Here is a 27,905-nt window from a genome sequence, read left to right on the forward strand (position 1 = left end):
GCCATGATGTATAAATCTAAAGGATTTCTCTAGGTGACAGTCTACATGTTTTACCAAAGACCCTTTTACATTAAATAAGATTACACGTAAATACTTTACCTCGGAAGAAATTTGATTAGTGACTCCTTTAAGGGCAGGAGGAAAAAGGCTGTTCCACCTTACCTTTGTAACACTAAAACACTAGTTTTGGTTGGATTTGCGCAAAGCCAATGTCACCACATCAAGGGTTAATCATACGTAGTGGTATTTATTTGCGCTCTCCTGCAACAAATGACAAAGAGCGCTTGATATTAGGCAGACCACAGACCTGGGCGTACATAACAGAGCCGTTAAATTTGATGGGCAGGAAACCAATTACCGAGCACCAGAGCACCAGAGCACCAATGAACTCCGCTCCTGAAATATTGACGCCCTTCTGTACGGTTGCCAAACTTACTGAGTTAGGAAGGACAGTAATGAATTTTCACTCGCTGTACTGAAAATTTTCTATTCCCAGTTCAGTATACAAATGTCCTTATTTTTCCAAAATGTGTGCTGATTTGTACTGATTTTTTAATCTCTATTCCACTTCGTTCACATCAGTGGCGGATATAGCATTTCGGTTGGGGAGGGACGTTTGGGACAACTTGCCAAATAAGGTTAAATTAAAAATAGTTCTAACACGTTTCTGCGAAGAGTGACCCTTCAAAGTTGAAGCTATATGACCAGCTGGAAAAGTAAAAATTTTATGTATAATCTATTAACAAATAGCAAGATAAAAAATTGTACATTGTGTTTATTAAGTACTGGATGTACATATCGTCGTAAAGTACAAAACCGCGTATCGTCATTCTGTAAAACCGCTTTTCCAAGTCAAATAAGGTGAAAATAAGCAACAAGAATTAACAAGGCGAGCTTAGCACAGTGCGTAGGCAACTGGCTGAATCAGTGGGATCGTCGGTTCGAATCCTACTGAAAGAAATCTGATAAGGAATTGTGGTGATTTCCGAAATAGCTATCACTTCTACCATTTTTCAAATTATTGTTGCTTTTCCACAATAAGTTTTCATTAAAAAACGGCCTCGAGCTCAGTAAAAATTGTTGAACATAATTGTAATAAGGCCATAAAATAACAAAAATAAAAATTAATATTTAAAAATTACACTTTCATACAAAAATTTATTACGCACGTATTTGACCAATCACATCTGAGTATGTATATGTAAGTGTACATACCCAGCCAGCAAAGAACAACAGTACTCGTACAATTATCATCAATTTTCGTATCCGGAAAACGTTCGAAAAAGATTATGTCGTTTGAGAGCAATAATTTTTTTTTTATTTGCTTAAGCTCAACATTTGAAAGCATGCATGCGTAGTTTGGCAGTGGCTGAGTGTGCAGAGGAGTGTGCCGCTATTAATTAGCTTCCAGAAGGTGCCGAGCTCGAATTCCGTCAGGCGCTTCCTAATTTTATTTTATTTCATTTGAACCATGAAAAAGTATCTGAGAAGTGCAGAAGGAAAGCGTATTGACAGGAAAATTCAATCTGACAAATTTCAGAAAAAACAGCCTAAAACGTATCCTTTTCCCCACCATTTTCGGTACTTTTCTGTGCATACATTTCTGCCGCACAATTTAGTGGGAATATGGATCATTAAAGTATCCGGTTTTCATCGACTTTTTTCTGTTTTCAGATAGGCTCTCGGATTTTTTGCTGGCTGGCTACGCATCCCAAGCATGCTGATCTGCTCGAGCGGTGACAACACACATACATACATAGTGCATGCCCTGTAGTACGGAGGAGCGACTACAGGAATGATGAATCGTTAGCTACCTGATAAACTCCGCAATTACCAACCGACTACTTGCAGTGTATTTCAGCGATTACTTTTACAAGGCAATGTCCTAGGCGATAGTCACCATCGGCCCTCTCTGCACTACCGGGAGTTACCAAAGTCACTTGCGTGATTTATGAGCGCCCTTTGTCGTAGTTTTTCGCTATCTGGTTGGACTCTGCACTACCACGGATTAATAGAGTAGCTAGTTACCTAGGAGTCGGTGCAGTAGCGGTTCAAAAGTAGCGATTGACTCCAGCAGTATTGGTGGGTGCTTATCCATACAAATTGCGTGCTGTGGTGTTGATGGAAATTCAACATCGGAATGCGCATTTATGTGCCTGGCTGTAGCTGAGTGCGCAAAGATGCTTGCCACACTTTGTTGATATCCAGAGAGGGGGTCAGGGGCAGGCAATATGCAAATTAAACATTTTCTTTTTGTTTTTATCTTGATTATTCACTTCAGGGATGCATTTTCAGAATGAACGCGATCATTTCATATGGTAAAAAAGAATGTGATTTCTATTTTTGTTTAAACGTGTGTTTAATAAAACTATCAGTGAATTGAAAATGTTTTCTGTTCAAAAAACGTGTACTGAAATGTACTAATTTTTTAGCGCTAAAAAGCCGATAGTACTGAATTTTTGGGGAAAAAATCTGGCAACTCTACACTTCTGCCTGAACCTCTGTGCGAGCTGGAATCTATTTAGCAGCATAAAATCCACTCCATCCCGTAGAGGCCAGCCACACAAGCTATCGAAGGTGGCATTGCAGGATGGAGATTTCTCCCTTGCTCTGGTGCTTAGTAATTGATTTCCGCTCTAATTTCCGTCTTAATACTCGCTCAAATCGAATACTGCCTGCCGATTTATGGAAGGTGTGCGAACACAAACATACATATATCAGTTGGAGTACCTACATATATCACGCTACGACCCGTCGTAGCATAAATGCGTTCCTTACATCACCAATAAAACACATCGTGGGCCAAACCGGCTTACCATGAATAAATTCTCCGAAAGCTGATTTCCATAAAAGACACGAAAGAAATTTCTGACTTAAGTCTACGCTTCGTCGCTGACTTTGGTAAACAAAACTTTAAATATACATCTCGCATCTAAGTGTAATAGTGGTGCAAAAAAAAAAAAATGATTCTGACATCGATTCATCGATTTTTTTAAATTTTGACTCAATATCGATGAAAGGGGGGTGTGGAAAATTTGCAAAATCGCACAGTAATCGCGCCTACTTTCCATATAGTAGAAATATGAAAACTAAGAAAAGGTCCAATTTTTGACTGCTTCGAAGGTATCGAATCTGTCACTTCCTCAATCTCTGATAATCAGGGCCGAAGAAAATAAACGTGAAAAAATTCATTTTAAGCGCTTAGGTAAGCACTAAAACATTGGTAAATATGCTTGCAAATATGCTCGCAAAACAAAGTACAATTTAATGTTTTGTGTTTTATTCAGTTTATTTCAAGGATTAAAAAATTACAATGGACATACAAGTGTTGCTTGATATTCTAAAATAATGGAAATAATTTTTTTAAATATTCGTTATTCTCCATTTGTAACAAATTATTTTTAATCTCTTCAATAACGCCAATGCCTTCCCGTAGACACGAACCATTGGTTTTAAATTCTTGTACCAAGCAGAAATGCAATTGAAGTTACGGGTTAATAAAAACGGATTTATGTTTTTAAGACGAATTCAAAAAAAAACAAACCGAAGAAACGGTCAAGAAAAATGTATGTATGTAAAATCAATTTAGTCTCGCATTATCTATTATTCTGCATCAAAACCTAAATTTAAAAAAAAGAGGACTTCGAAGCTTTTCCCTTTAGGTAGCGATATGCATTCATGTAAGCGATAGTCATACATATGTATGTATATATGCTAACTATACCCGAGCGCACTCGTGCACAGGGTATTATAACTTTGTTCGCATAACGGTTATTTGTAACTGCCAAAACGAATCGAGATGTATATAGACAAATGTATACATAAGTAATCAGAATGAAAAGAGAAATCGATTAAACCATGTTTGTTCGTCCATACGTCCGTCTGTCCGTGTACACGATAACTCGAGCAAAAATTTAGATACCCAAGGTAGGTTGCTGTTGAAAATGGGCGAAATCGGACTGTAACCACGCCCCCTTCTCATATAACGTTTTTTTTTCGAAAAATGCAAAACCTTTGATATTTCAGTAAATATTGGATCCAAATTATTGAAAATTGGAATGTGAAATATAATTTTGGTACAATGAAATTTTTATGATGAAATACTGTATCTTAGTAGCCGCTTCACCAATACTTACCAAACTTGGTACGAGCCTTGCTTATAATCCAGCTAAGAAATTTGTTGAAAATCTTTGAAATCGGGCAATAGCCCCGCCCATCTCCCATATAACGGTAGTTTACAGAAACACGAAAACTACGATAAATCAGTAACTACTGAAGCTAATTAACTCAAAATCGATAGTTGCAATGACCACTGAGCAGAAAATTAGACCATTACATATAAATATCTGGATTTTGGACGTGGCGCCGCCCACTTATGACCACAAATGAGTATCTCGGTAACCGCTTTATCAATTTCTACCAATACTCGGTGCACTTAATAATTCGTAAAAGCAATTTGTTGAAAATTATTTAAATCGGACTAAAATTGCACCGACTTCCCGTATAACGTTAATTTTCGGATATACGAAAACTCCGATATTTCAATAACTGAAGACACCAATTTACTCCAAGTTAATACCTCCAACAATATTTTAACAATAAATAAGACTGTTATAAACTTTTAAGTATTTTGAAGAAGGTTGGAACGATGACAGGTGATAACTGCGCCGGTTATATAAAATTCGGTTTCGCCCGAACTTATACTTCTTTACTTTTTTTTTTAAATTTTGTTATGTATCACCGACGTCTTCCCAACATTTGAATCAAATGTTGTGAAAGAAACGTTTTTTTGATTAGTTTTATTGTAAAGTTGGTAAATATAATTTGTTTTGACTAATTACATATTTGTCTTTGCTTAAGGGAAATCGCTTTCACTTTGGTCACAAGGTTTTTTTATATTAAATGATTTATGGCCAATCTATTGGCGTTTTATTATATCACATATGTACATACATATATACATAAAGGGAGTTGAGAAAACAAATCCATTACTCATTATATATGTACATAAGCATATTTTTCTCCTCGGTTATTTTACATTTGTACACTAAACTTAAGTAAGCGGGTGAATATGAATATTTGTATGTAAATAGTATATACTTAGATGTTTTACTATGATTTTTTGCACAAGCGATATATATATAACCCATAGTACGATTATAAAGATTTGTCAATAGCTGCGTGCGCAAACCCACTCACGCCAATCAATGAACTCTTTTATTACATATTTACAAACATGTCCACTTTGTACATACATATATACATATCTACTTTGCTGATCTTTTATCACACATACATGTTAATGTTTACCAGCCAAATTGTTTGCCAACCAATTTACTAACAAAAAGTTTATTGTTTTTATTGTTTCTTCTTTACAGCTGTTTTCAGCCTGCAACGCCAAAACACACAAATGCACAAACTACTCGTACATATCTCCACATCTATGTCACAATGAAGAGTATTATTTCTCACTTTTATAGTAATTATGGCTTTAGTTTTATTTATGTGGTAAGTAGAATTGTTTCTATGCATATTTTATAGCTTGAAATTTATTTGCATCGTTTTACGGGTACCAACAAGTGCGTACATATGTAAATGTTATCAGTGGCGTTGCTACAATGGGCGTGAGGGGTGGCCCGCACCGGTGGCCACTTGTTTGCGGTGATTTTCGATCGTCAAAAAATAACGGCAAAATCACTTTTTTTTCATTTAATTTTTTTGTAGTTTATCGCTTTTTTTTAATTCACTTCACTTTGCGATATGATTACTTCGAAATCTTTGACCCAAATGTCATGCTCTGTACAGCAGATTTTAACCCCAATATTTCTGCGTCATTAAGCACCCCCATGCAGGGCTGCCAACTTGGATGAAACCGTGCCATTTTTGGCATTATTTTACTTCAAATGGCACTTAATTTTTTACTTTGGCACAAAGTGCCAAAATGGCACTTTTGAAAAATAGTAATCTTTCAAGACATTTTTGGGAAAATGGTTTTCAACGAGTTAAATGATTAAATTGTTAAATTTTGCAAGGCAAGTGCATGCGATTTAACTTGTTTATGAACAAGTTTTGTTCATTTAACTGGTTCAAGCACGTTTAGCATATTTATTTCGTCAATTTGAAAGTCTTGTAACTCGATTTTGTCTTAACTCGAAAGGAAAAGTACATAGGTTTCAGCAGAGAAAATCCAAACTGGCTAAACTGGAAGTGGTTAAGAGATACATAAACTGATGATATACAGAGTTCATCAAAAGTAATCGATTCTCATGATTAGACTGCGGATTTTTATGCAGAAAATGAAACCTAAAAATATGTACCCCATATTTATAAACAAAATTTATACAAATTTATTTACTTTGATAATAGTTTCATGATAATACAACAAATGATTATGATGATGCAACGGAAAAATAACAGAAGCAATACAATTGATATCATAATATTGTAATCTAAATCTAATTACAATAAAATAAATAAATAACTAGAAATCATACTTATTTATAGGGATGTTGCGAATGTGGAGTTTTAGACATCCGCGGATGCGAATGCGGATGCCAAGTATTTTTAAGAAACAATTAGCATAATGGCGAGATCGTTGTTTAAACAGCGCCTACAAGCCAAACCAGATGTGTCAGGTTTTTCTAAAGCCTCTTAAAAAGAATTCTTCATTCTCATTCCTTTGGCTGTTTCAGAATTTGGGGAATCTGTAACTTCATCAGCGTTTTTCGATTTTAGTTTTTTTAATTCATTTTTAATACATTCTTCTGCGGCTGGTTTAAACAATTTGTGCTTATAGCGAGCTAAATAAGTGGATATGGAAAATAAATTATTATTTTCTAGGAATGAAAATTTTGAACACAATTCTGTTTTCAAAGTCGTAGCTGTCAGCTGAATCAGAATATTGTTATTCTTAAAAAAGCACCCCGTTTTTTTTTTAATTATTTGAGCATCGATTCTCTTTATAGCCAGACGTTGATCATTTCTGCTGGAAATCCCTGTTGAAGGAGCTTACTCTTTGACTTTTAATAGCAAAGAAGGGACAGTTTTACCACAGAAGTTTTTAGCCAAGGATCCAATGTATTTACCTACTAAAAAAATATTGCCTAACAAGTAAACAAAATTACTGTTCTTTAAATTTTTGATAAAAATAAATTCCCCAAAGAGCCCCATTTGAAATTATTAACACGAATATACGTAACATCAAAAGCAAATCATGAAAATTGGGTTAAGAATTACAGTGCACACTTTCTTCTTTTGTGTCTAGTAGTTTTTTTAAGATTGGTAAAAGAAAAATCATAATAAAGAAAGAAACCAATGCAGGTATTGAAAGAGAAAACAAAAAAAAATTGTTAAAAAGGCTAGGTTCCCTTTCACGTACGGCAAAGGTCAAGTAGAAGTTGGAACTTATACGACTGCCCATTAATAGCTCGGTTATATAGCTTAAGAAATAATATGTTTAAGACATTTTTATCAAAGTTGATAAATATGACATTTGACCAGTTTTGTTACATAAATACTCCCACGACCACGGACAAAAATATTGGCAACAATTTGTCATTTTGTTTGCCATATATACGTTTATCGGTGCACTTGCACAAGATTAATTCGAATGCGAATGCGAATCTTAACATTAATGCGGAAGCTCCGCGGTTGCGAATGCGAATCTGAATATTCGCAACAACCCTGCTTTTTTACATTGCGGTGAAACTTGAATATCCACACCGGGTGCCACCCTTGCTAAATACGCCATTGTGTGTTATTGCATAAATGCGTGGGAATGCAATTTTCTTAATTTATTTACGGCTTCAACTATCTTTGATTTGGTTGCATAAATCTCCTTTGTTAACATCCGATAGTATATACATACATACATACATATGTATGTTAAAACTGACTAGGTAATTTCTTTCGACCGGTGCGAATAATTTTGCATAAATTCAGAAAACTAAATCTCAACGTTCAGGAAAACTGCTTGGTTTCCCTAGAGAGCATACAATCGGGCTCAAAAACAGTAGTCGGCAAAGCTAACTCACGTGAGTAAGTAGTACGCTCATCACAAGCATTCTTTTAAAGCGTAGAGAGACGGCAACGTTGATCCGGATTAACGCCGCAATCGATCTGATCAAAATTGTGCCTTAACAGATGGCAGCAATGCGGATTTACGAGCCGCGAGGTCGTAGGTTCGAATCCCACGGCCAGTAGAATATTCTTTTTTTTTTATTCATTCAATTATAACTTCTATATTTTTTAAAGATGTTTTTAATTAGTTGTTTTTGATAAAAAAAAATTTGAAATAAAATAAAACAAACGAAAATAACATAAAGTAAAATTAAATACATAAATCGAACAAAATTAAAAAAAATTAAAGTAACAATAAAAACATTTTGGCAATCCATCCAACCGAGGATCGAACCTGGGACCTGCAGGCTTGTACTACGCAGCCCTCACCACTCGGCTACCGCGGATGAAGTAGTTGGCTGCTTTGTTTGCACAGGGAGCGTAGAACACAAATGAAAAACAAAATTACTTAGCGTGGACATATACCTTTTCATCGGTAATGCAGTCACCGTATTAATTCAAATAAGTTCTTATTCAATTTTAATTGGATCCCTTTCTGAATTAGTTTGATGATAGCATTACCGATGAAAAGGTATATGTCCATGCTAGTTTTGTACTTTCTCTGTATTCTACGTTCTCTGAGTTTTCGTCAGTGTTGTCATCGAATATTCGCTTAATCCGAGTTAAGTTTGGGAATTAACTCTAGGACTTAATCCGGTTCAACTACAGTTAATTCCCGATATAATTCCGAATTGACGAGTTGATCCGGATCAACGCTGCCGTCTGTTTAAGCTTTTACACTCTTCAAATCAGTCGTTGCTTAGACAGCAGAGCTGTAAAACTATCGATAGCCATTCCATTCGATATTTTCGATAGTTTGCATTGATACCATCGATACTACTGATAATATCGAATAATTTTAAAATGCATTGACGAAGCTATTTATATAAACTTTTTAGTAGTTTTGTTTAGTTCCTGAAGAATTAGCTTACTGTCATATAGCAATTTTAGGTTGCTTTTGTCCTTTCTCTTAGATTTTTAAACATTTCAAACCGATAATTTAAAAAACTAAAATTCCAATTTGTATAAAAACAAATCGCTTGTAAACGTAAAAAAAAATTGTATGTATTACAAAAAAACGTTCATCAGTAAAACTCAGGCTATGCCACAGTATTTTTGCGCAAAACTCACTCCAAGAACCCAAATCATTATACAAATAACCGAACCGTACCCCAACTTCTACATGATTATTTATCCATTCAAATTATCAAAAAGAAATACAAGAATCCCCAAAATTTCACCAACTCCGGCTTATATCAATAGTTTCTTCCATCGGAGAAAAATCACTAACACCATAGTATGGTTCCATAAAGGTATACCAACTAGTTTTTGCAAATTTAATGACACCCAGTTCACATGATTCAAGTACTTGAAAGCAATTCTTGTACATTCTCTCTCGGGTTTTCTTTTTGCTTTTACACGCTTCAATTTTGTTGCATTCAAGTTTTTGGTTCTTTAAATGGGAAACAACGAAAATGTGAATTGCTGTGCTTGAAGCTTGGACCCACTTGACGGTTCAGATGCATATTCGCACTTACCTTTTCTTCTAACCCCTCTCTTCCACTGCCAAGCGGATTTGAATTCAATACTTGAACCATGTAAAACCCGTCTTACTATTGACACAACCTGAAAAATGCGCCAAATCGCAATGCTCCAATAGGTAAAACATAGTGATGTGTAAGCAAATCAATGTTACCGAAATCCCATTAAAAAAAAAGCGTTGTAAATAGTACAAATAATATAAACAGTTTTTATTTAAAGAATATGAAAATACATTTAGTAATCTGACAACATTTTAACAACATAAATGTATTCATTAATATTTACTTCGCTTGTTTATATTCTCAGTTGGTATCTTTCAAAAATTTACAAAGACTATCAATAGTGCCCAAAGACCACTCGATAGCGCAAAAATAGTACCATTCGATCCTATCGATAGTACCATCGATAGTCTTACATCTCTAACAGACAGCAACGAAGCATCATATGCGAAGGCTGCATTGGTAATTTTCTTATGCCACAGTGTGCGCTTACACATGTATGTAGAATATTCGATAAAAAAAAAAATACTTTATGGGGCTGTTCAGGGTATTGTGGAAATGGCTTTGCATTTGCAAATTTAAAGCTTGCTACCATGGCAACCCTTTGCATTGTATTGTTGTGAATTTACAAAGTCACCGAAATATGGAAATGCAAGATCATATGTACAAGATCCTAAACAGCCTATACGATTCCAAATACTTTTGGTGAAATGCAATGCCTCTTGTGTCACTTCACCATTAAAGGTGAGCGGGAATATAATGTTAAAAGGGATTATATTTTTCTTTCCTATACATTATTACCTTTGATATACAATAACTATTTTTTTTTCATTCGTTAAGCTTTAAATAAAGTTCTCAACAAAAACCGCAGGAGCTTTTTTCATTACATATGTTGGTTTGAAACGTACTTTGCCATTTTTCTTAAGATCTGCAAACTAATCTAAGAAGTCTTGATAGAAGATTTTTCTTAAACATCATTTTACATTTGGTTTTCTTGAGACTTGTGGACTAGCTTTACAAAATAAAGAAATTCCTTCAATAAAAATCGAAATCGATAATAGATATATACATACAGATATATGTTATAAATACATATGTCCATACAATAATTATTTTATAAGGAAAACAACAAAATTATTACTTTTTTCAAGCAAAATTTGTCATTCTCACAAGTGTTAATACATACGTTACATTTAACCCATACCATTCATAGCCCGAACACAATGAAAACGACGAGCTACGGACTACAGCTGTCAAATTATTTTAACACGTACTATTATGTAGATAATTATTTTGGCGACGACCGGGCTACGCGACGGCTGTGGTTGTAGCCAGATTAGATCTATTTCTATTTTTCCGGCGACAGATAAGGTTCTTCCTCTTCTTTTATGTCAAACTCATACAAATTCATGATGTCGCTGCCGCGTTCAAAAAAATCATGTCGCCATCGACAAAGCGTTTAGATAATGAAGATAACAAAGTGGACGCTGTGGCCCGTAGCTCGTCGTTTTCAATGTGTTCAGAACTTCACTTTTACACCACTGTAGCGCAAATTGGTCTGACCTGTCAGTTCAGTTTTGCGCTTTCGCGCTGCACGGATTGCACGGTTTGCAAAGCTGTCCCATACGAAACTCGGTTTTTACGGTGCAATCTTTTGCGCCACCCGCCGATCCTGTGGGATTACCCCGAAAATCAACATAACAACGTTTTATACGAATTTTTTTTTTTCGTTTTATGTGTTATTGGCGCTGTCGTTTATAGGTTATCCATCTTATCTTCTATTTAAAAAAAGCAAACCAGTAACAGCTGATCGCTATTGAAAATTCAATTATGTTCCCCAAGAAGTATATGAAACGAAGTGATGCAACATTTGGCTCACTGTGCGCATCCTCGAAAAAAATTTTCTCTATTTGCAGCAAAATTACAATTTTTAAAAATGTAAATTATTGCAAATATCAGTAACGAGATAAATATAGCAACTAAAGTAAATTTTCGAAAATGGACGTGGCACCGCAAATTTTTTGTAAAAATATGTATAACTTAGTATACGTGTACAATTAACCTTTTTCAAAACCACTTATATCGGACAAAACTTATGCCTGTGACTGTGCACCTGCTTAGCGAATGCGAGACGGTCGCGAGAAGACGGGAGAGGTACCTGGACCAATACTGGCCAAGTGACGAATCAATACAATCGCTAATCCCTGGGGATCTCCTCAAATTTTTGGGCTCTCTAGGATTAGATGAGGCACTGTAAATAGTTGAGGGCACAATAGATCTCTTGGTCGCAGTGCATACCTCTATTAATGATCTATCTATCTATGCCTGCCTCCCATATGAAAGAAATTTTAGTTGGCGCAATTGCAATTTTTCTTGCTGTAATAAGAAGTTCACCTAAATTCAAAAAATTCTGTGAGAAAACTATTTCAGGGTACATACAAGACAAGATATCCGAGGGATGAGACGATACGAGTAAATACAAGTACATACTCGATACTTTGCGTTCGATACCAAGTAATTTTGGTATCGATACTTTTAAACCAAGTACTGATTAGGTATCGAAAAAAACATATACTCGTTTCGATACGCAGGCAAATTTGTCTTCGAGAATTTTTCTTCTTGACTGGATGAATGTTCAATACAGATGTTTTGACGCGATGTTAAATTCACTGGGCCAAATTACACGAGAGTAAAAATTGCGCGCGCAGAACGATTTGTGAAAGTGAAGAGGAACAGAGGAGGCGAAAGAAATGCGCCAAAATTGCACATCATGGCCGTTGCGGCAATTTTTGCGCACAATTTTTACTCTCGTGTAATTTGGCCCAATAAGTAACCCCGTGATATGGCATGTGCTTAATGCGTTCGCGGAGCCTAGATACTAGAAAATCATCCATATTTAAATGCATATCGTACTGAATTGCTTTTAAGAATTTATCTTGGTAAAATTTAATCGGTATAATTTGGTTTTATACTCTTCACACTTCCAATTGTATTCGAAATTCTACGAAATGATGTATGTATTAAGAAGACATTTTTGAAACTATCGTATTTAAATTTTTGGCTCCTAACAGTTCTAGATAATAGTACATTTACACTACACTGAAATCTAAAATTTTCCGAAATCTTTCGAAATTCAGGAGTATTTCCCATATGTTTTCATGATTTCGATTTCCTGTATTTCAATTCTAAGACGAACGATTGTAAAAATACTACTAAAAAATCTATCCGGATTCTATTTAAGACACATTAGACACATTTCCGTAGTTAATACCATGATAAAAATATAGTAAGGTAGAACCGCTGAGAGTCACTTTTAAAATTCTTGACGTTTCCAAACAATTTAATTTTTAAATTTACTCACAAACTCACACACACATTTTCATTTTCAATCTCAAGCAACAACAATTTCGAACAATTTCAATTTTTCATTTTCACTTTTATATGATTTTAAAATGTTGGCAAACTTCAAAAAAAAATCATGGCCGGCAAATTGAGAGAACGGTTCTACCTTGCTATGTTTTTATCATGGTTAATCCCAAGAATATTTTATTTTAAGCATATAAATATAAAAAATAACAAAATAACAGTACTAGCTCGTGGCCATCGGCTTAAGCGCATTGGTAAGGCAGGTTTGTCGATCTGCCAAAGTAAATTAGAAACAACAACTCTGCTATAGTTTGGCATATATAGGTTAGATTAGGTTTAGCTAGCTTAGGCCACTAAGTTGTTCCACAGAGACCATTAAGATTCATACCGTTACCAGATAAACTACGACCAAATTAAACAGCTTATGAATAAGTACCAGGAGTAATGTCGAAGAACATCGCAGTCCTCTTGGTAAACTATAACACTTTATTGTACCCAAATTTTTCGGGAGCTTTCTGTTTTTTCGCTCCGTATCTCCTATACATAGATCTGATCATTGCTCGGAGATAATTTAAATGCGGATCATCAGGGAAATCGGAACTTCATCTATCTGCGTAGTTTCCAACCGGTGGCGGATACAGGGGAGGGCCGATGATCGCCCCTTCTTGAAAATTTCGAACTTTTTAATTCGATTTTTAAGAAATATTAAGCCGTTTTTTAGACCATTGAATTTTACAGTAATGCCGAATTTCCACTAGGCATTGAAATGACAAAAAATGCATGCCATTTAAAAAAAGGCCATGTGGAAATGAACTTAATGACTATGTTTTTAATGTAATGACACGATTATTTTTTAATGCCCGACTTTGTCATTTGTCATTTTTGCCATTTAATGCCTAGTGGAAATCCAGCATAAGCTTAAAGTAACTGATTTTTGGCCTTTTTTTTTGTTGACTATGTTAGCCATTTTATTCCATACAAAACATTTTCGACGATTGTTTTGTTATATGGAGAAAATGAGCAACACCTTCGACGAAAAAAATTAATAGTACTTGGAATTGAACTGCATACTCAAAAAGTTTCTAAAAAATTGAATTAAAAAGCTCGAAATTTTTACAAAGTTTGTTGATTTATTTTTTAATTTTGCACAAAGATTGAAACTTGGATTTATATGGTTTCTATTAAAAATACGCTATACCTTTAAAAACCATACTTAAAATTAAAAATTTTTAAAACAAATGGTGAAATCTTGCCAATATGTGAGTGTCGTAAAGTTATGATAAGAACTATATGTATGCGTGTCGAATTAAACTTTTTGATACTACTTTTTATCTATTTCCGCGGTGAGTGTAGAAAATTTCACATTCAACTGTGTAACCAGACATTCGTAGGGTGATAACAGCAAAATGCGTAGAAAGAACGCTTGCCGCGTTAGTTACCGATATAGCTAAGGAAGTATACTATTTGGACAATGTCCTTCCTCGGAGAGCGGATAGATTAAATTTTCGGGCTAATTATCGGCATCTAGCGCTGAAGATTATTATCGAAAGGTAATATGTAGTGGAACTATTATTTCCATACATATGTATAAAATTAGGGAATATAGTACGCTATCAGTTTGGAAGGAGAGTATAAAGTGTGGTCAGAACGATGAACAAATGGGGTAAGCGAAAAAATCAGCAGCAGAAGTTCTTGGTAACGCCTTGGGACGACGAATATGCTTTTCCGTTGATTAACAAACTTCTCCGCATTCTGACTACACTTCTAGCTAGTAACGCTACCTCGGAAAGAAGTTACCCTTCGCCGGTTAAAAACATGGTTCCATAGTACCATGAATGAAAAAAGACTGATAGGTCTAGCACTTTTACAAGTACACTGGGGGCCAGTTTTTCAGTGCACTGTCGTGGTTTAAACTTAGTTTAAACGCCCGAGCTGGCTGCTATAAACTAAGGGCCAATTTCAAATGCATATTTAAATGGCACTTAAGTTGAATTGTGGATTGTTAATTAAATGTCATTTAACTGTTGTTGGGTTTCAGATCAACTTTGTTTAAATATGCCAAACAATTGGCAATCTAAGATTAAACTGCGCAAGCGCAAAATTTAGTTTGCCATTTAAATTATTATAATCAAAATTCCGAATAAGTTGTTAAGTTACTTAATTACATCCCTCATTTGATAGACATTAAAAGCAAAAAATAAGTATTTATGTAATATACACAAATATATACTGCTTTAATGAACCCAGAGCATAAATATTTATCTTGTGCTTTTTTACAAAATAGTATAATTGTTTTATTACATACATGGGACTCTGTAAATGGACCTTGCGCCAAATTCACCACATGAAACTTACTTAAAGTAAAATTATAACACAAAACATTTTAATTCGGACTTCATGAAAATTACTAGAACCTCTATTTATGTGAAAAATAAATCAAGGTTCAAGCAGTTTGCATGCTTGTAGGTCATATAGCTTCGATTGGTCACTCCGCTGTGAATCAAGTTAAATGCCTGTAATTTAACGTTATTCGACAAGTCGATCCCAATCGCCCCTACCCAAATAAAATCCTGAATCCTCCACTGTTTCCAACGAAGCGCCATCTGCGGCAAGCCTGACGGCCCCCTCATAGCCCGTACATATGCAGCCTTACGTCTAGAGAAATAAAAATAAATAAATATCGATCACAACCCACACTCTTTTTAACAGGAACCGTAAATAGCAGTTATTTTTTTCAACAGTTAAAGTTGGCCAGATAATTTTTATGTCCGAAATAAAAGTCTTTCCGCGTAGTAAACAAACCGCTTATATAAATTAAAAAAAAAGGTGCCAAATCAAAGACGACTTAAATAGCTTTTAAACAGAAATAACGAACGAAGGTTACCCCTTCTATTTATATTTTTTTTTATGAATTAATAGAAAGGAAATGCATATACCTAATCCAAGGTTTGTTCTATAACAATTAAAAACATTTTTTATTGCAATATTTTTCAATAGCTGGCTTTCCTCCTTTAAACATATCAATTTTAAAGCTACTTTAGTTCTCCTTTAGTTGATACCAAACTTGTTTGATTTGGATATGCCATTTGTTTATTATTAGGAAAATACTTTTACTTAATATACTTAAAAATATCTAGCCAAGTTTAACCATTGAAAAAAAGTAACTGTTTATGATCCCTGCCTTTTAACAATATTCATGAATTAAGTTGTTCTTGCACTACTATCGGACATTAAAAATTTCGGTCAAGATTTCGTAATTATAACTGATTCAAATTCTTTCTTTGCAGATACTAGTTTATACAACATCTGCGCACAGTGTACCGTCCTGCGGCTTATATGGAGCGCCACCATGCCAATTCGTACCAGCACCGCCGGGACAAACGCCATCTTGTGCTCGACCGGGCCGAACCTACTGCGAACACGTGGACAATTATCCAACGTAAGTTAATCGCTCTATAATATCACCAATGGGCATCAAATCAAAATGAAACGATTAAAACACGATAAGAAATACGACGGTGTATATGGGTGGCATCAATATTATTCTTAATAGCCTCTGCGAATCTTATAGGCAGTGATGCTGGTAAATTATCTTTGTTAGATTGTGAAATGTTTTCACACAAATTTTTTAAGGCTCCGAGACCAAAAAACTTCGCCAGTTGCCTCTCTCCTTTGCGCAGTTGTGCCAATTGTTCATCATAAGTGCGGACAGTTTCTTCCATTATGTTCGGGGGCGCCCCTGTTTTCGTTGACCACCCATGGGTACGGAGTCAAAGGATATTTTCACCGGATCGTCGCACAGTGTTTCGACTATATGGAGGCATGTAGAAAAAAGTCATGGTGACAGTTGATAAAAAAAACCGGTTGGGTTTAGAGAGGGAAAGGTTAAAGTCATAAAGAAAAAATGTCACATAATTTGCTCACCCCCCACTACACGAACGGTACATTTCCAAAAAATACTGGAATCTAGTGATGGGCGAGTCCGAGATTTTTTAGTCGATTGTCTCGATTGTTCAAATATCTCGATTGTTCTCGATGTTTTCTCTCGTAGATGAATTATCACTCCAAATAGTCGTGCTTAAGCTGAAGTAACATATTCGCTAACAATTTAGCAAATCACCTCGGCCTCGCTGCTGACCAGCGGCTGTTAAAACTCAATGGTTCTCTGCGATGTTGCCATTTTAGCCGTTTTCCAGTTAAATTTAGCCTGTTGTGAGAGCAAACAGCAGCACAAAATTTGGTTTAACCATGGCGTGATAAAATTCTTGGTTTCAGTATTATAAATTTTTTGGATGCAAGAAACTGCAGTTTTTACCTCCCTTTTATTAGCTCGGGATGTAACTATGTAATATTGATGCGCCTAAAAGAAACAGAAGTGTGATAAGCAGATGTGGTGCTTTCCGAAATAGTAGCTATAACTTCTACCGCTTAGACTCTATTCTTTTTTTTCATTTTTCCTTATAACAAATAGTGCACTGAGAAAAGATTCAACTAATATACATACAAATTTCTCTCCAAACAAGATTTGATAACTATCCATAACCAAATCATGTAATTGTAACCAATTAATGTTGACAGAAATATATATATACATATATGTATACTATAGTTGATATTACTAAACTCTTTTGTTAGTGTGGCATATAGGTAAGATAAATTCTTTACTTTTTTGCTTTCATTTTCATTCGAACGCCAATAAATTTTTATTGGGTTGGCAAATTAGAATTAGCTAATTAACAAAAGGCTAATAAAATGTCTTAATCTTCTAGCAAAACCACTTTAGACTTACTTTAGTGATGAGAGATGGGAAATATCGACGATACTATCGATATATTGATGGCTTGTGCTTTCTAAAGAATCAGACAGGTAGAACCACATCATAAATAACATAAAAGCGACGCATTACATACTAACAAATATTTGTTAGTTTTTTCCAAGGCGAATTCACACAAGGTGGTTTTGCCATAGTAGCTGGACTTTCGCCGCGGTGATCCTTAGCGCCAGTTTTTCATTGCAAGTTTCAACTTAGATCACGTAAACAACGTTCATACATTTATCACATCTGGCTGACACTTGATAAGCTACTCTTAGCTTAAACCTTTCTAGCTAGCTAGCTAGCTCGAGCATTTCAACTAAGTTTAACCCACAGCCCTGCTATAAAAAACTGGCCTCTAATGTCAAAATGATGTTATTGTTGTAAATTTGCGGTAATTTCTTGCAGCTTAGCAAGCGTCTACATTCGAGATGCTTCCTCTATACATTTGCTTTGTGGTTGAACTTAATGACCAAGACGACTCGACTGAACGATGGAAACTTTTCCGTTCCTCGAATTGTTAGATGCCTCATAAAATACCATAAAATTTTTTTAGATTTTACATTCAAATTTTTACATTTTTCAGTATGTATTAATATTTGAATTTTATTAAATAAACGATTAAAAAAGAGCGAAATTGCGTATGACCTCTTGTTTAGTTAACAATAATATCTTATACGGAGCGAATTTTACTTTTTGATAAACGGTCCTGAATATTTCGTCCCTAATAGAAAGCCTGAAATTTCCGCACCTGTATTCTGAATTTTCGAAGGAATATTATTTATTACCATTCAGGCCTGCTGACCAGACATCATCGAATGAAGCATGATACTGAACAAATTTTAGTATATGTACATATGTATGTCCATATCGTCAACTGATATGCAAAGGCCTTAACAAAAAAAAGATCCAAAATTTTCTAATTAATTGATTATGATACATTTCATCGAATTACAAGGCCCCACATCGTTTTATACAAAAATAAAATTTTGTTGGTTACGTCTTTTTGCGTTTCAGGTGACGATATGGTTAGGAAAGCAACAAACAATTTTTTGGTTAAGACAGTCTATGTACGTATGTATTTGCGTAGATATGAAATTTGTTTGTGCGGTGGTATGACGGAATGCCAGTTACACAACAGTTACCTTTTTGGCTTTTTTCCGTTTAGATATGTAAATATACAAAAGTACGAACGCGCATACATACATACATATATACACATATATCTTAAGAAAATACCTGTTTTCTTGTCCCAATCACCAAAAGTTAGACGGACCGGACCGTCTGCCGGTGACAAAACAATAAACTGATGGATTGTCTGCATCGTGATTTATTTAATTTTTATTGTTTTCGTTTGTTAGTCTCGCACCCTTTTACCGTTCCCTACATTTCTGATGGCACGTGACTTGAATGAGATGAGATGAGAGCTGACTAGCTTTTGGCGCTGAGTTTTGAATGAATTTTACAGAGCCAGTTTTCAGCGTTTACGGAGCAAGTTTAACGCTACACCTTATTTTTGCCTTTTACAGCAATATTTCGTATAAGTGGTCAGCGTACTAGGAATGTTAATTTTTCCGATTTTTACGAGAATAAAAATATGGGTATCAAATAAAAGAGGGAATTTCTTTAGAAGTTAAAAAATTTAATTTTTTTGGATTCACAATGATGAAAAGGTAATTTTTTTATTGAAAGACGAAGTTCGAGGATGTTATCGAGCTTATATAAGTCCTTAACGTATAATTTTTTCAAAAGCGAATATTGCGAAAATTCAAGGATCAAATTTTAGAAGGATATTTTCAATACTTACTAGTCCTTATGTACGAAAAAAATTGAATCTGGTTAAATTCTACAGAATTTTCTCTTTAATTCGATACCCACACTTACGGTGATCATTCGTACCGATTTTGGCGGGACAGTACGCTTTGACGGGTGGGTAACGTTCAGAGAGAATACCCCATATATAAAATTAAAACCTTTGTAAAACTTAACAAAATAAATGTTTTGGGTGAATAATTCTGGCCGTAAGCCATGGTATAAGAATTTTACTTACCAAGAGAAATCCCGAACTCTTTAAATGCTTTTACGAAGTTTGATCCGTTGTCCGTTATCGTATAAACAATTTTTCTGGCTAGTATGCTAAACTGCCTGTTTATATTGTTAATAAGTTCAGTTATCCGGTCGAAAGAATGAGTCCCTTTAAACCTCCAACAAGCTAACTTTCTCGAGAAGTTTTCGGTGTCTAGCCAATGGCATGTCATCCCGAAAAGTAACCTGTTTCCACCTGACCAAATATCCGCTGTTGTACAGACATACTCCACTTTTGTTAGGGCACCCGATAAACTTCTTATGAAATCCGCGTAGCTGTCGGCTAATAACCTAGTTATTGAACGCCTGCTGGAGGCATTTTCTCCCGAAAATAATTTTAAAAAGCTCAATGATGGACAACGTTTAGCATGTGTCCGAAATGAAGTTTAGCACGTTGCGACTGAAAGAGGAGCCTCGTCCAACGTTTTTTTATATTTTCATTTTTCTTTTCCTTAACTTCCTCGAAAGTTTTTGGATGATGTTTCCGCAGATGGTTTACGTAATTTGAGTTAACTCGCAAAGAAAGAATTTTGCAAACGGCAATTATTCCCAACATTCTCTTTTCATAAGAAGTTTTTGATCGATAATAATAGTAAGTATTTTATATGCATTCAATTTGGAATTTACGATTTATTTAAAGCAGGGTCGGATCCAGAAAAAAATGTTTTCAGAAAAAGTATGCTTTGTATATTACATGATAAGAAAACGATTAAGAACAAGTAAAAAAGTCTAAGTTCGGGAGGAGCCGAACATTAGATAGAAAGTTCAGTTAGACATAATGAGATAAACTAGGAATTAAATGACACAAATTTTAATGACAAAGTTGGACATTAAACAATATTCGTGTCACTATGTAAAAAAATAGTCGTTAAATTCATTTCCACATGGCATTTTTTAAATTCCTCCAATTTTTTGTAAAACCCAAAACTTGATTGAAAATAAAATCTATGATAATTGCATTGGAAAATGTATTTATGTTAATAGAGGCTTTGAAGTATTAAAAACATGCTGTGAAATATTATTAGAGTTATTATTCCAAATAAAATAGATAGCTAAAGTTTTAATATTACAACATTGGTATTACTATTATTACTTACATACATATCGTCGTTTAAAGTGCAAAACCGCGTAACTGACATTTGCTGTCAAAAATTGGATTTGCACACACAAGCTCGTGGCTCAATTCTTATCCATTCATCCTGAAATATACTTGCCAGAAATGCGATTGCGTTATAAAAAAAAAGAGAACCATTTTGAAATATGAGTGTTTTTACTATCTAGAAAATATTATATGCAACCTCACATATGTACGTAGGTTTACATTATCTTGTTACGTGGTTTGGCATTTTGGGGTTTGTACTTCAAACGACGATATATTATTTATTGGAGATATTTTAATTTAAATAAAAACACCTGCTATGCCAAAAAGTTATTATTACATTTCATTACATAACACCCAAGCTATACAACTGTCCTTCAGTATTCTCCTATAGTAAAATTAGAGCAGAAATAAAATACATCTTTACATAAGTTTTTGTTTCATATTAGTATAAAGACGTGGGTTGAAACCCGCGGATAAAAACTAGTTTTTAATAAAAATGATTAGGTTTATATAATAAGGGCCATTTGCTCAAAGCCTGGTTGACACTAATCCTACTCTCCGGTTACAATCATTATCGACGTTTTCGACTCCATGCATATAACACGGTGTCGGTAACGTCGATGACCATGTTTAACCTGAGATTAGTGTCTACCAGGCTTTAAGCACATGGCCCTAAATATATAAGGGCCATTTTCTCGACTGCCTGTTAAATTTATCTTGCCGTTAAAAATTGTTATTGACGTTATCGACTGCATGGGAGCGACACATTTGACGCGCAATCAAAGCACAGGCAGTCAAGAAAACGGCCTAACTCTGTACAAAGAGTAAACTAAAGTAAAACATAGTCATAAATAATTTACTTAATTTTAAATACTAATGATTTTAGGCGTCTTGAAAAAGTGAACTGATTAAGGGCCAGTTTTTCAATGTCTGGTTAACACTAACTACAGGTTAAACATCTTTATCGACGTTATCGGTTCCCTGTTATATGTTATGGAGTCGATAACGTTGATAACGATGTTTAACCAGACATTGTGAAACCAGCCCTAATTTCATTAAAAAATTGGGTACGTAAACTAATTGCGTATTAACTTTTAGTATTTGGTTTGTATACCATTTGACTTTAGCAGCTCATTCATTTTTCTAGGCATTCATTACACACGATATTCTCCTATATCGAAAGGGATTTGGCCCCATATTTCAATTAGCTCCCTTTTATTCCTTGTTGGAAATGGGCTTCTACCTTATTTTTCGGCCAAGGCCACAGATGCTCCATAGGTGGGTGTTCACGAGTCCTAGCTGTTCAGTGCAAAAACCGTTCTTTAAAAATGTTGGACCTATGCTTGGGATCATTGTTTTGTTGATAGATCCTGTTTCTAGACACAATTTTTCCTCAAAATTTTTAAATAATCTATTTTATTCATTGTACATAGACTCAATGAAGACTCGATTACCGACTAAAGATGCAGCCATATAAACTCAGCCCATAATCGAGCCCCCGCCGTGTTTGATGGTGATTGTACAAACTTTTCGAGAAACTCTTCATTTTTTGCTCGCAATATTTTTAGAAGCTTTTTTATTCAAAATATTAGAAATTTACTCTCGTCGGTAAATAAGATGTTTTTCTAGAAGCCTGCGCATAGACTCATTTTGATACTTTTTTTCAAATTCCATATGCTTGATTCCCTGTAGAAGTTCAGGACTTGAATTTTATGTTGTTAAATGTTGATTACATTAGTAATTACTATTGAACCCGTATAGCGTCAAAACGCTAACATTGAATTTTAATTTATAAACAGATGCCAACCACGGTTGCCATTTCCAAATTATTTTTAGGACCAAAAAATTGACCAAATGGTAAAGAATTGACCAATTTTTATTACACGGGAAAACTGAGTGGAGTTTATTCCTCTTTATCGAGAAAATATGCCAATTTGGTACACATTGATCGAGCGGTTACCGAGATATACATATGAGGTTATAAGTGGGCGGGGTCACGCCCATTTTCCAACCTTTATTATAAGCCTATTGTTTGCTAATTTGGGATGTGGGCGTGGTTATTATCCGATTTTTTTAATTCTAATCCGTTTGGTATGTTTTGTGAAGACCAACAACTGTGCCAAGTTTGGGAGAAATAGGTGGAGCGGTTCCCAAGATATACACATTTTCCAGAAAGTTTCATTGCGAAGTCTCATTCATTCGAGTTTTGAGTGCTACTCCATACAAGGGGAACCACCATGTAATGTAACCAAGAGTACGGGAGCAGAGAGAGTTGAAATAGTGGACGAGGTGGCCAAGTGTTTAGTGATGCGCACTTCCACTGTACAGGGCCCAGGTTCGATTATACCTTTGCCAAGAAAAGGCTTTTAAAAAGCATTTGCCGTTCGTAGGCATCTGAAACTTTAGGTCACTCTATTTGTGCTTTAACAACAAGACCCACGCCACAATTTGGAAAAGAAACGCGACCATGCACTTAGCAAAATATTTATGTGCGTATTTCATAAATATATGTATCTACATAAATGCGATTACAAACTACATATGTATCCTGCATTTACATGCATACTTATACCAAATAATTTTTCCTTATTCTTGAATCATTTAACTCACAGTTACCTCATCAAACATCTCGTTCACAAATGGGGTTATGAGGCCAAAAACTTGCTCATCGATGAGTCTTGGGATGAATTCACGGCACTGACGTGGCACGAAACGCCCGTCTTCTACGATCCAGCTTTTATCTTCTCAAGTCATCGACCGTATAATGGCGGCGGCAATGCAGGACTTGGTAGCGGTGACGACTTTAATGGATACAAGTACGGTACTCCAGGTGGTAGTAGTGCGAATAGTGGGCGAAATACTGGCAGAGTCGGAGCGGGTGCTTCCAGCAATACGGAAAATACATTCATCATAACAAAATCCCAAACTACAGAAACTCCTACGTAAGTTTGATTAAAATCTCGAAGGTTTTGAGAGGACTGTTGAAGGGATCTGCAGTGGAATTCTGACAATCGCTACGCTAATATTCGTCGCTAAAATTCTCTAAATGAAAAGCAGTAGGTCCTAAAAGTATACAACATGGAAGGGTAACACATGCGACACGTCGTCAGCCAAATCTGGCAGTGTGGCGCGCATGCAACTAGATGTTGCTCGTTGTTAGGGGCGCCTGCTATTATTTTGGAGATTTTTACCGATCAAAATTAGCGATAGTCAATAATGGAACCGGGCTGCTGGTATCCCATTCCCTAATTCTAAATTCGACTATGATTTCCATATAGATATATATATATAAATCTTTGCAGATTTCTGTTTTACACTTCCGCTGGCCAACGGCTCAATAAAAATCAAGTGAGCAGCTTTAATCTAGGCAGCAGCAGCGGAGCGCCCGGCAGCGCGAACAAAGTTTCGTCAAATAGCCCAGCGTTTTGGCTAAAACGCATTTCACGCAACGTTGACGGTGTGGTGGGCGTAGAAGTGGGCGGAAATTTTAGCGCAGCGTTGTCATCATTCGAACTAGAAGGGGCACCAGCCACCGTTAACCGTGCGAAACGCAGGTAGAATCATCTATGCAATAAACAATTTCTTGTTGAGTTTATAACTTTTTATAATAATCTACTTTAGCATTACTTCATCATCTCAAACTAGTTCATCCTCATCGAAACTGTCTCGCGACGTTTCACTCAATATGGATCTCTTGGACATCGTCGGTGCCGACAAAGGCGCCAAAACGCGAACTAAACGACAAAGCCCCGGTAGGGAAACGCTCTGTAAAACCACCTCACAATTTATTACACCTCAAGCGGCCCTCAATAATAAAGGTGGGTTTCCAAACAGTGCGGCAATTTCAACAATTTCATTGTAGCAATAATTTGGTAACATTTTAGGGAACTGGATGTTTGTGGTAAATGAGCCAAGCACAGCGCGTCAAATGGTGAAGGCAGAATTATGCGCGTAAGTTTACTATATAATAAAGCCATAATAAATACTATAAACACAAGGTGACACATATGCATGTGGCAGAGTGAAATGAATGAAATATTGAACGAATGGTTTGTGTATGTACTAAAAGCTTTAAAGCGGAAATGGGAACAGTTTTTAAACTGAAAATATTTGTGTCCAGAAACATTTGCAGGTAAATTCAATTTCATATACATACGTACTATATGCATATGGAGAAGGCAATGCAAAGGTATGTGTGCATGCATATATGTATGTGTATATATGTAAAGATGCTCACCCTGCAGAAAATCAAACTTGTTCAGAACTTGCGGCGATCTAGCTGAAAATGGGACAGTAATTGTGAACTTTAACAATAACATTTTCACACCGCACTTATTGCGGTATGAATTTTTGACTTTTCTCTTCTCTTCACGATAACGCAGAACGGGAATTGAACCCTTGGTCCATTTTGAGAAATCTTTTTTTTTTTTAAGAAAAAATTTCAACTTTCGGTTTTTTACAGTGTATTTTTTTTACACATTAAACGGAAAAAAATAAAGGCAGTAAGTCCAGCTGTTATTGAGGAAAAGAAACAAAGCAGAAAAGGATCCCCACAAAGAGTTGATTACAAAGAAAGATCTTAAGCAGGGATTGCACGATTTGTACATTTGTAAATATTTAGTTATTTTGACAGTTATAGAACGTGGTTATTTGGGATTTTTTTTTTATTGAGCTGAACTCATTCTCGATAAAAATGTCTAGACAACACCACTCTATGGTCGGTCAAACCAGATAATCGTTAATTTATGACATAAAAAATAAAGCTTAACTTACTTAGATCAAACGGAATACCTTCATAGCCAAATGAATCGATACTTTAGAGCCGATATTTTTCAGGTATCGATACTACTTCCAAGTAAAAGTATCGCTACCTGCATGGTATCGTTTCATCCATAACCATGATTCCTTAATAAAAGGTTTGATGATCTGGCAATTGTCTTGTTCAAACAGCTCAGCTCCCTTAGCATATATGTATGTTGTAAATATTGTTGCTCTTTCCAAATTTTCCCAAAAAATAGTAGTTTACGGGTAAAATAGTATTCGTTTCTGTACAATATATTTATTTATACAATATGTCTATAAAAAACACTTAACCCTTTCGACCCGTATGATACATATGTGTACCACTTAAAGTTTAAACATCCTTAAGAGATAAACAATTAATGTGCATGGGTTGAGAAATGTACCTTATCGTCTGTAAGCTTTCCTGAATGCATTCTGTAAGGTTCCGTTAAATTTTTGTTGATTTTTATGTTCACAACACTGTGAAGTTGTGACTTGCGTCGTAGCCAAAATGAAGTGCGTGCAGGATATAAAAAAATATTGTTTTTATGCTAATTTTAGTAAATGGTTTCTAAATGTACACTTCGTCGGGTATGGTGGTACACATATGTACCAGTAGTCCGTTGAGTAGTAAATAATGTGATTCCCCGTTTGGATAGAAAACTGTTAGTTTTTCCAGAAAATGGAACCTGAATATACATATTCGATAAATTCTGAAAGAAGAAGCTGATAGTGCTAGCGACTTAGAAGACTTTTCTGGAGGAAGCTCTGAAGAATTTGTACCAACTGGTGTCTCTAGTTCCAGCGATAACAAAGATTTAGCACATGACATAGTGAATGGTAGCTGCCGAGGGAGTACTGGTCTGTAATTAACCAGCTAGCAATGACTTTATTCCCAAAAACCTGTCGCGTCGATTATCAATGCCATTTGGAGTACTCCTGACGAGAATTTCCGACATAAACAAACTCTTTATAATCCTCATAACTGCATAATAGCAGACCACATACCTCGCTATTCGTCTGTTAATGACTATTTCCACGATTACTTATATATATGTATATATATATAGCCCAATGTTCAAACGAGCGTATTTAAATTTACTTAAGTTCGCTGTAAGGCATTCTTTGTTCGCTTCTCTGGAATCTGTTAAGCCATGCATTCTGCATTCGCTTCTTTATAAGGCGTTATCAATTCGTTTTTCTTCAATCCGTATTGTAAGGTGTTCTCCCTTAGCTCGAAGGTAATGCTGCCGGTAAGGCCTTACGGCCAATGACATGCCCATGTTAAAATAATGCCTTCTTGAAGCGAAAATGTTAATTCAATTCCATTTTAATTTCTGTGGTAATCCCTTTTTTTTTGCTGGGATTGCAAGCAGTCTTCTTATTTTACTCGTTCGCCCTTTACTGCTCATTTAAAAATGTATTAATATTTTTTGTTTGACTCTTTACTTTCTTTTCTCATTCGCTTTTACAGCTCAAACACCTGCTCGAATCTGTGCCAATTGCCCAATGGTTATAACTCCAGATGCGAACAGAAATACGTGCAGAAGCGGCTGATTGCACTGCAGGCCAACGGTCAGAATCTATACACAGACTCATTTTGGTTTCCGAGCTGTTGCGTTTGCACGATAGCTGCAAATTGAGCGAAGTGTGTGCGATGGATGCAGCGGGTGGTTAGCGGTTGACTGGCGGCGGAACGGTAAAAAGCAATGTATTTAGAGCGTAAATTTATTTGCATTCATTTAACTCATTGTTATCGAGACTTTAAAGTAATTTATATTGAATTTATAAGCAAAACTAGATGTATGAAAAATCCACACTACATATGTATGTAGCATAAAATGTTTTTTATTAAAAAAATTTGCAAAATCTTATCGCAAAGCGAAGTAATGGTTTTTATATGGGGGAAAATGGACAAGACCGTAAATTATAAAATTATTAAAAACCAACGTTCTTGGTTGACGCTTTTCAGGAAATGTACAAATATACTTGTAAAAATTTACGTTCTACTTCTATACTTTCCAGCAAGTCTTAACCAAGGAATGAAACCGATTCAAAATAACGTTCCGGTTTGGGTTTCGGTTTTGCCAAGTGTTTC

General features: G+C 35.4%; 1 protein-coding gene across 2 annotated transcripts in view; it reads left to right on the forward strand.

Annotated features, from left to right (window-relative positions):
- Positions 1–27,702, forward strand: part of spz5 (spatzle 5 Toll-1 receptor) — a 48,823-nt gene extending 21,121 nt beyond the window's left edge. Inside the window, exons 3-9 of one of the 2 annotated variants that reach the window (XM_017632976.1) lie at positions 5,379–5,508; positions 16,313–16,464; positions 23,638–23,967; positions 24,328–24,579; positions 24,647–24,843; positions 24,910–24,976; positions 27,282–27,702. In XM_017632976.1, the coding sequence (XP_017488465.1) occupies positions 5,452–5,508; positions 16,313–16,464; positions 23,638–23,967; positions 24,328–24,579; positions 24,647–24,843; positions 24,910–24,976; positions 27,282–27,450 (1,224 nt within the window). In that variant the 5' untranslated portion in view covers positions 5,379–5,451 and the 3' untranslated portion in view covers positions 27,451–27,702. The remainder of the gene's footprint in view (positions 1–5,378; positions 5,509–16,312; positions 16,465–23,637; positions 23,968–24,327; positions 24,580–24,646; positions 24,844–24,909; positions 24,977–27,281) is intronic. The other variant, XM_017632986.1, reaches the window with a different exon arrangement.
- The last annotated feature ends 203 nt before the right edge of the window (positions 27,703–27,905 follow it).

The sequence above is a fragment of the Rhagoletis zephyria genome, unplaced genomic scaffold (genome assembly GCF_001687245.7).
Source record: "Rhagoletis zephyria isolate East Lansing unplaced genomic scaffold, Rhagoletis_zephyria_1.1 Rzeph_scaffold_00101, whole genome shotgun sequence".
Taxonomy (NCBI): Eukaryota; Metazoa; Arthropoda; class Insecta; order Diptera; family Tephritidae; genus Rhagoletis; species Rhagoletis zephyria.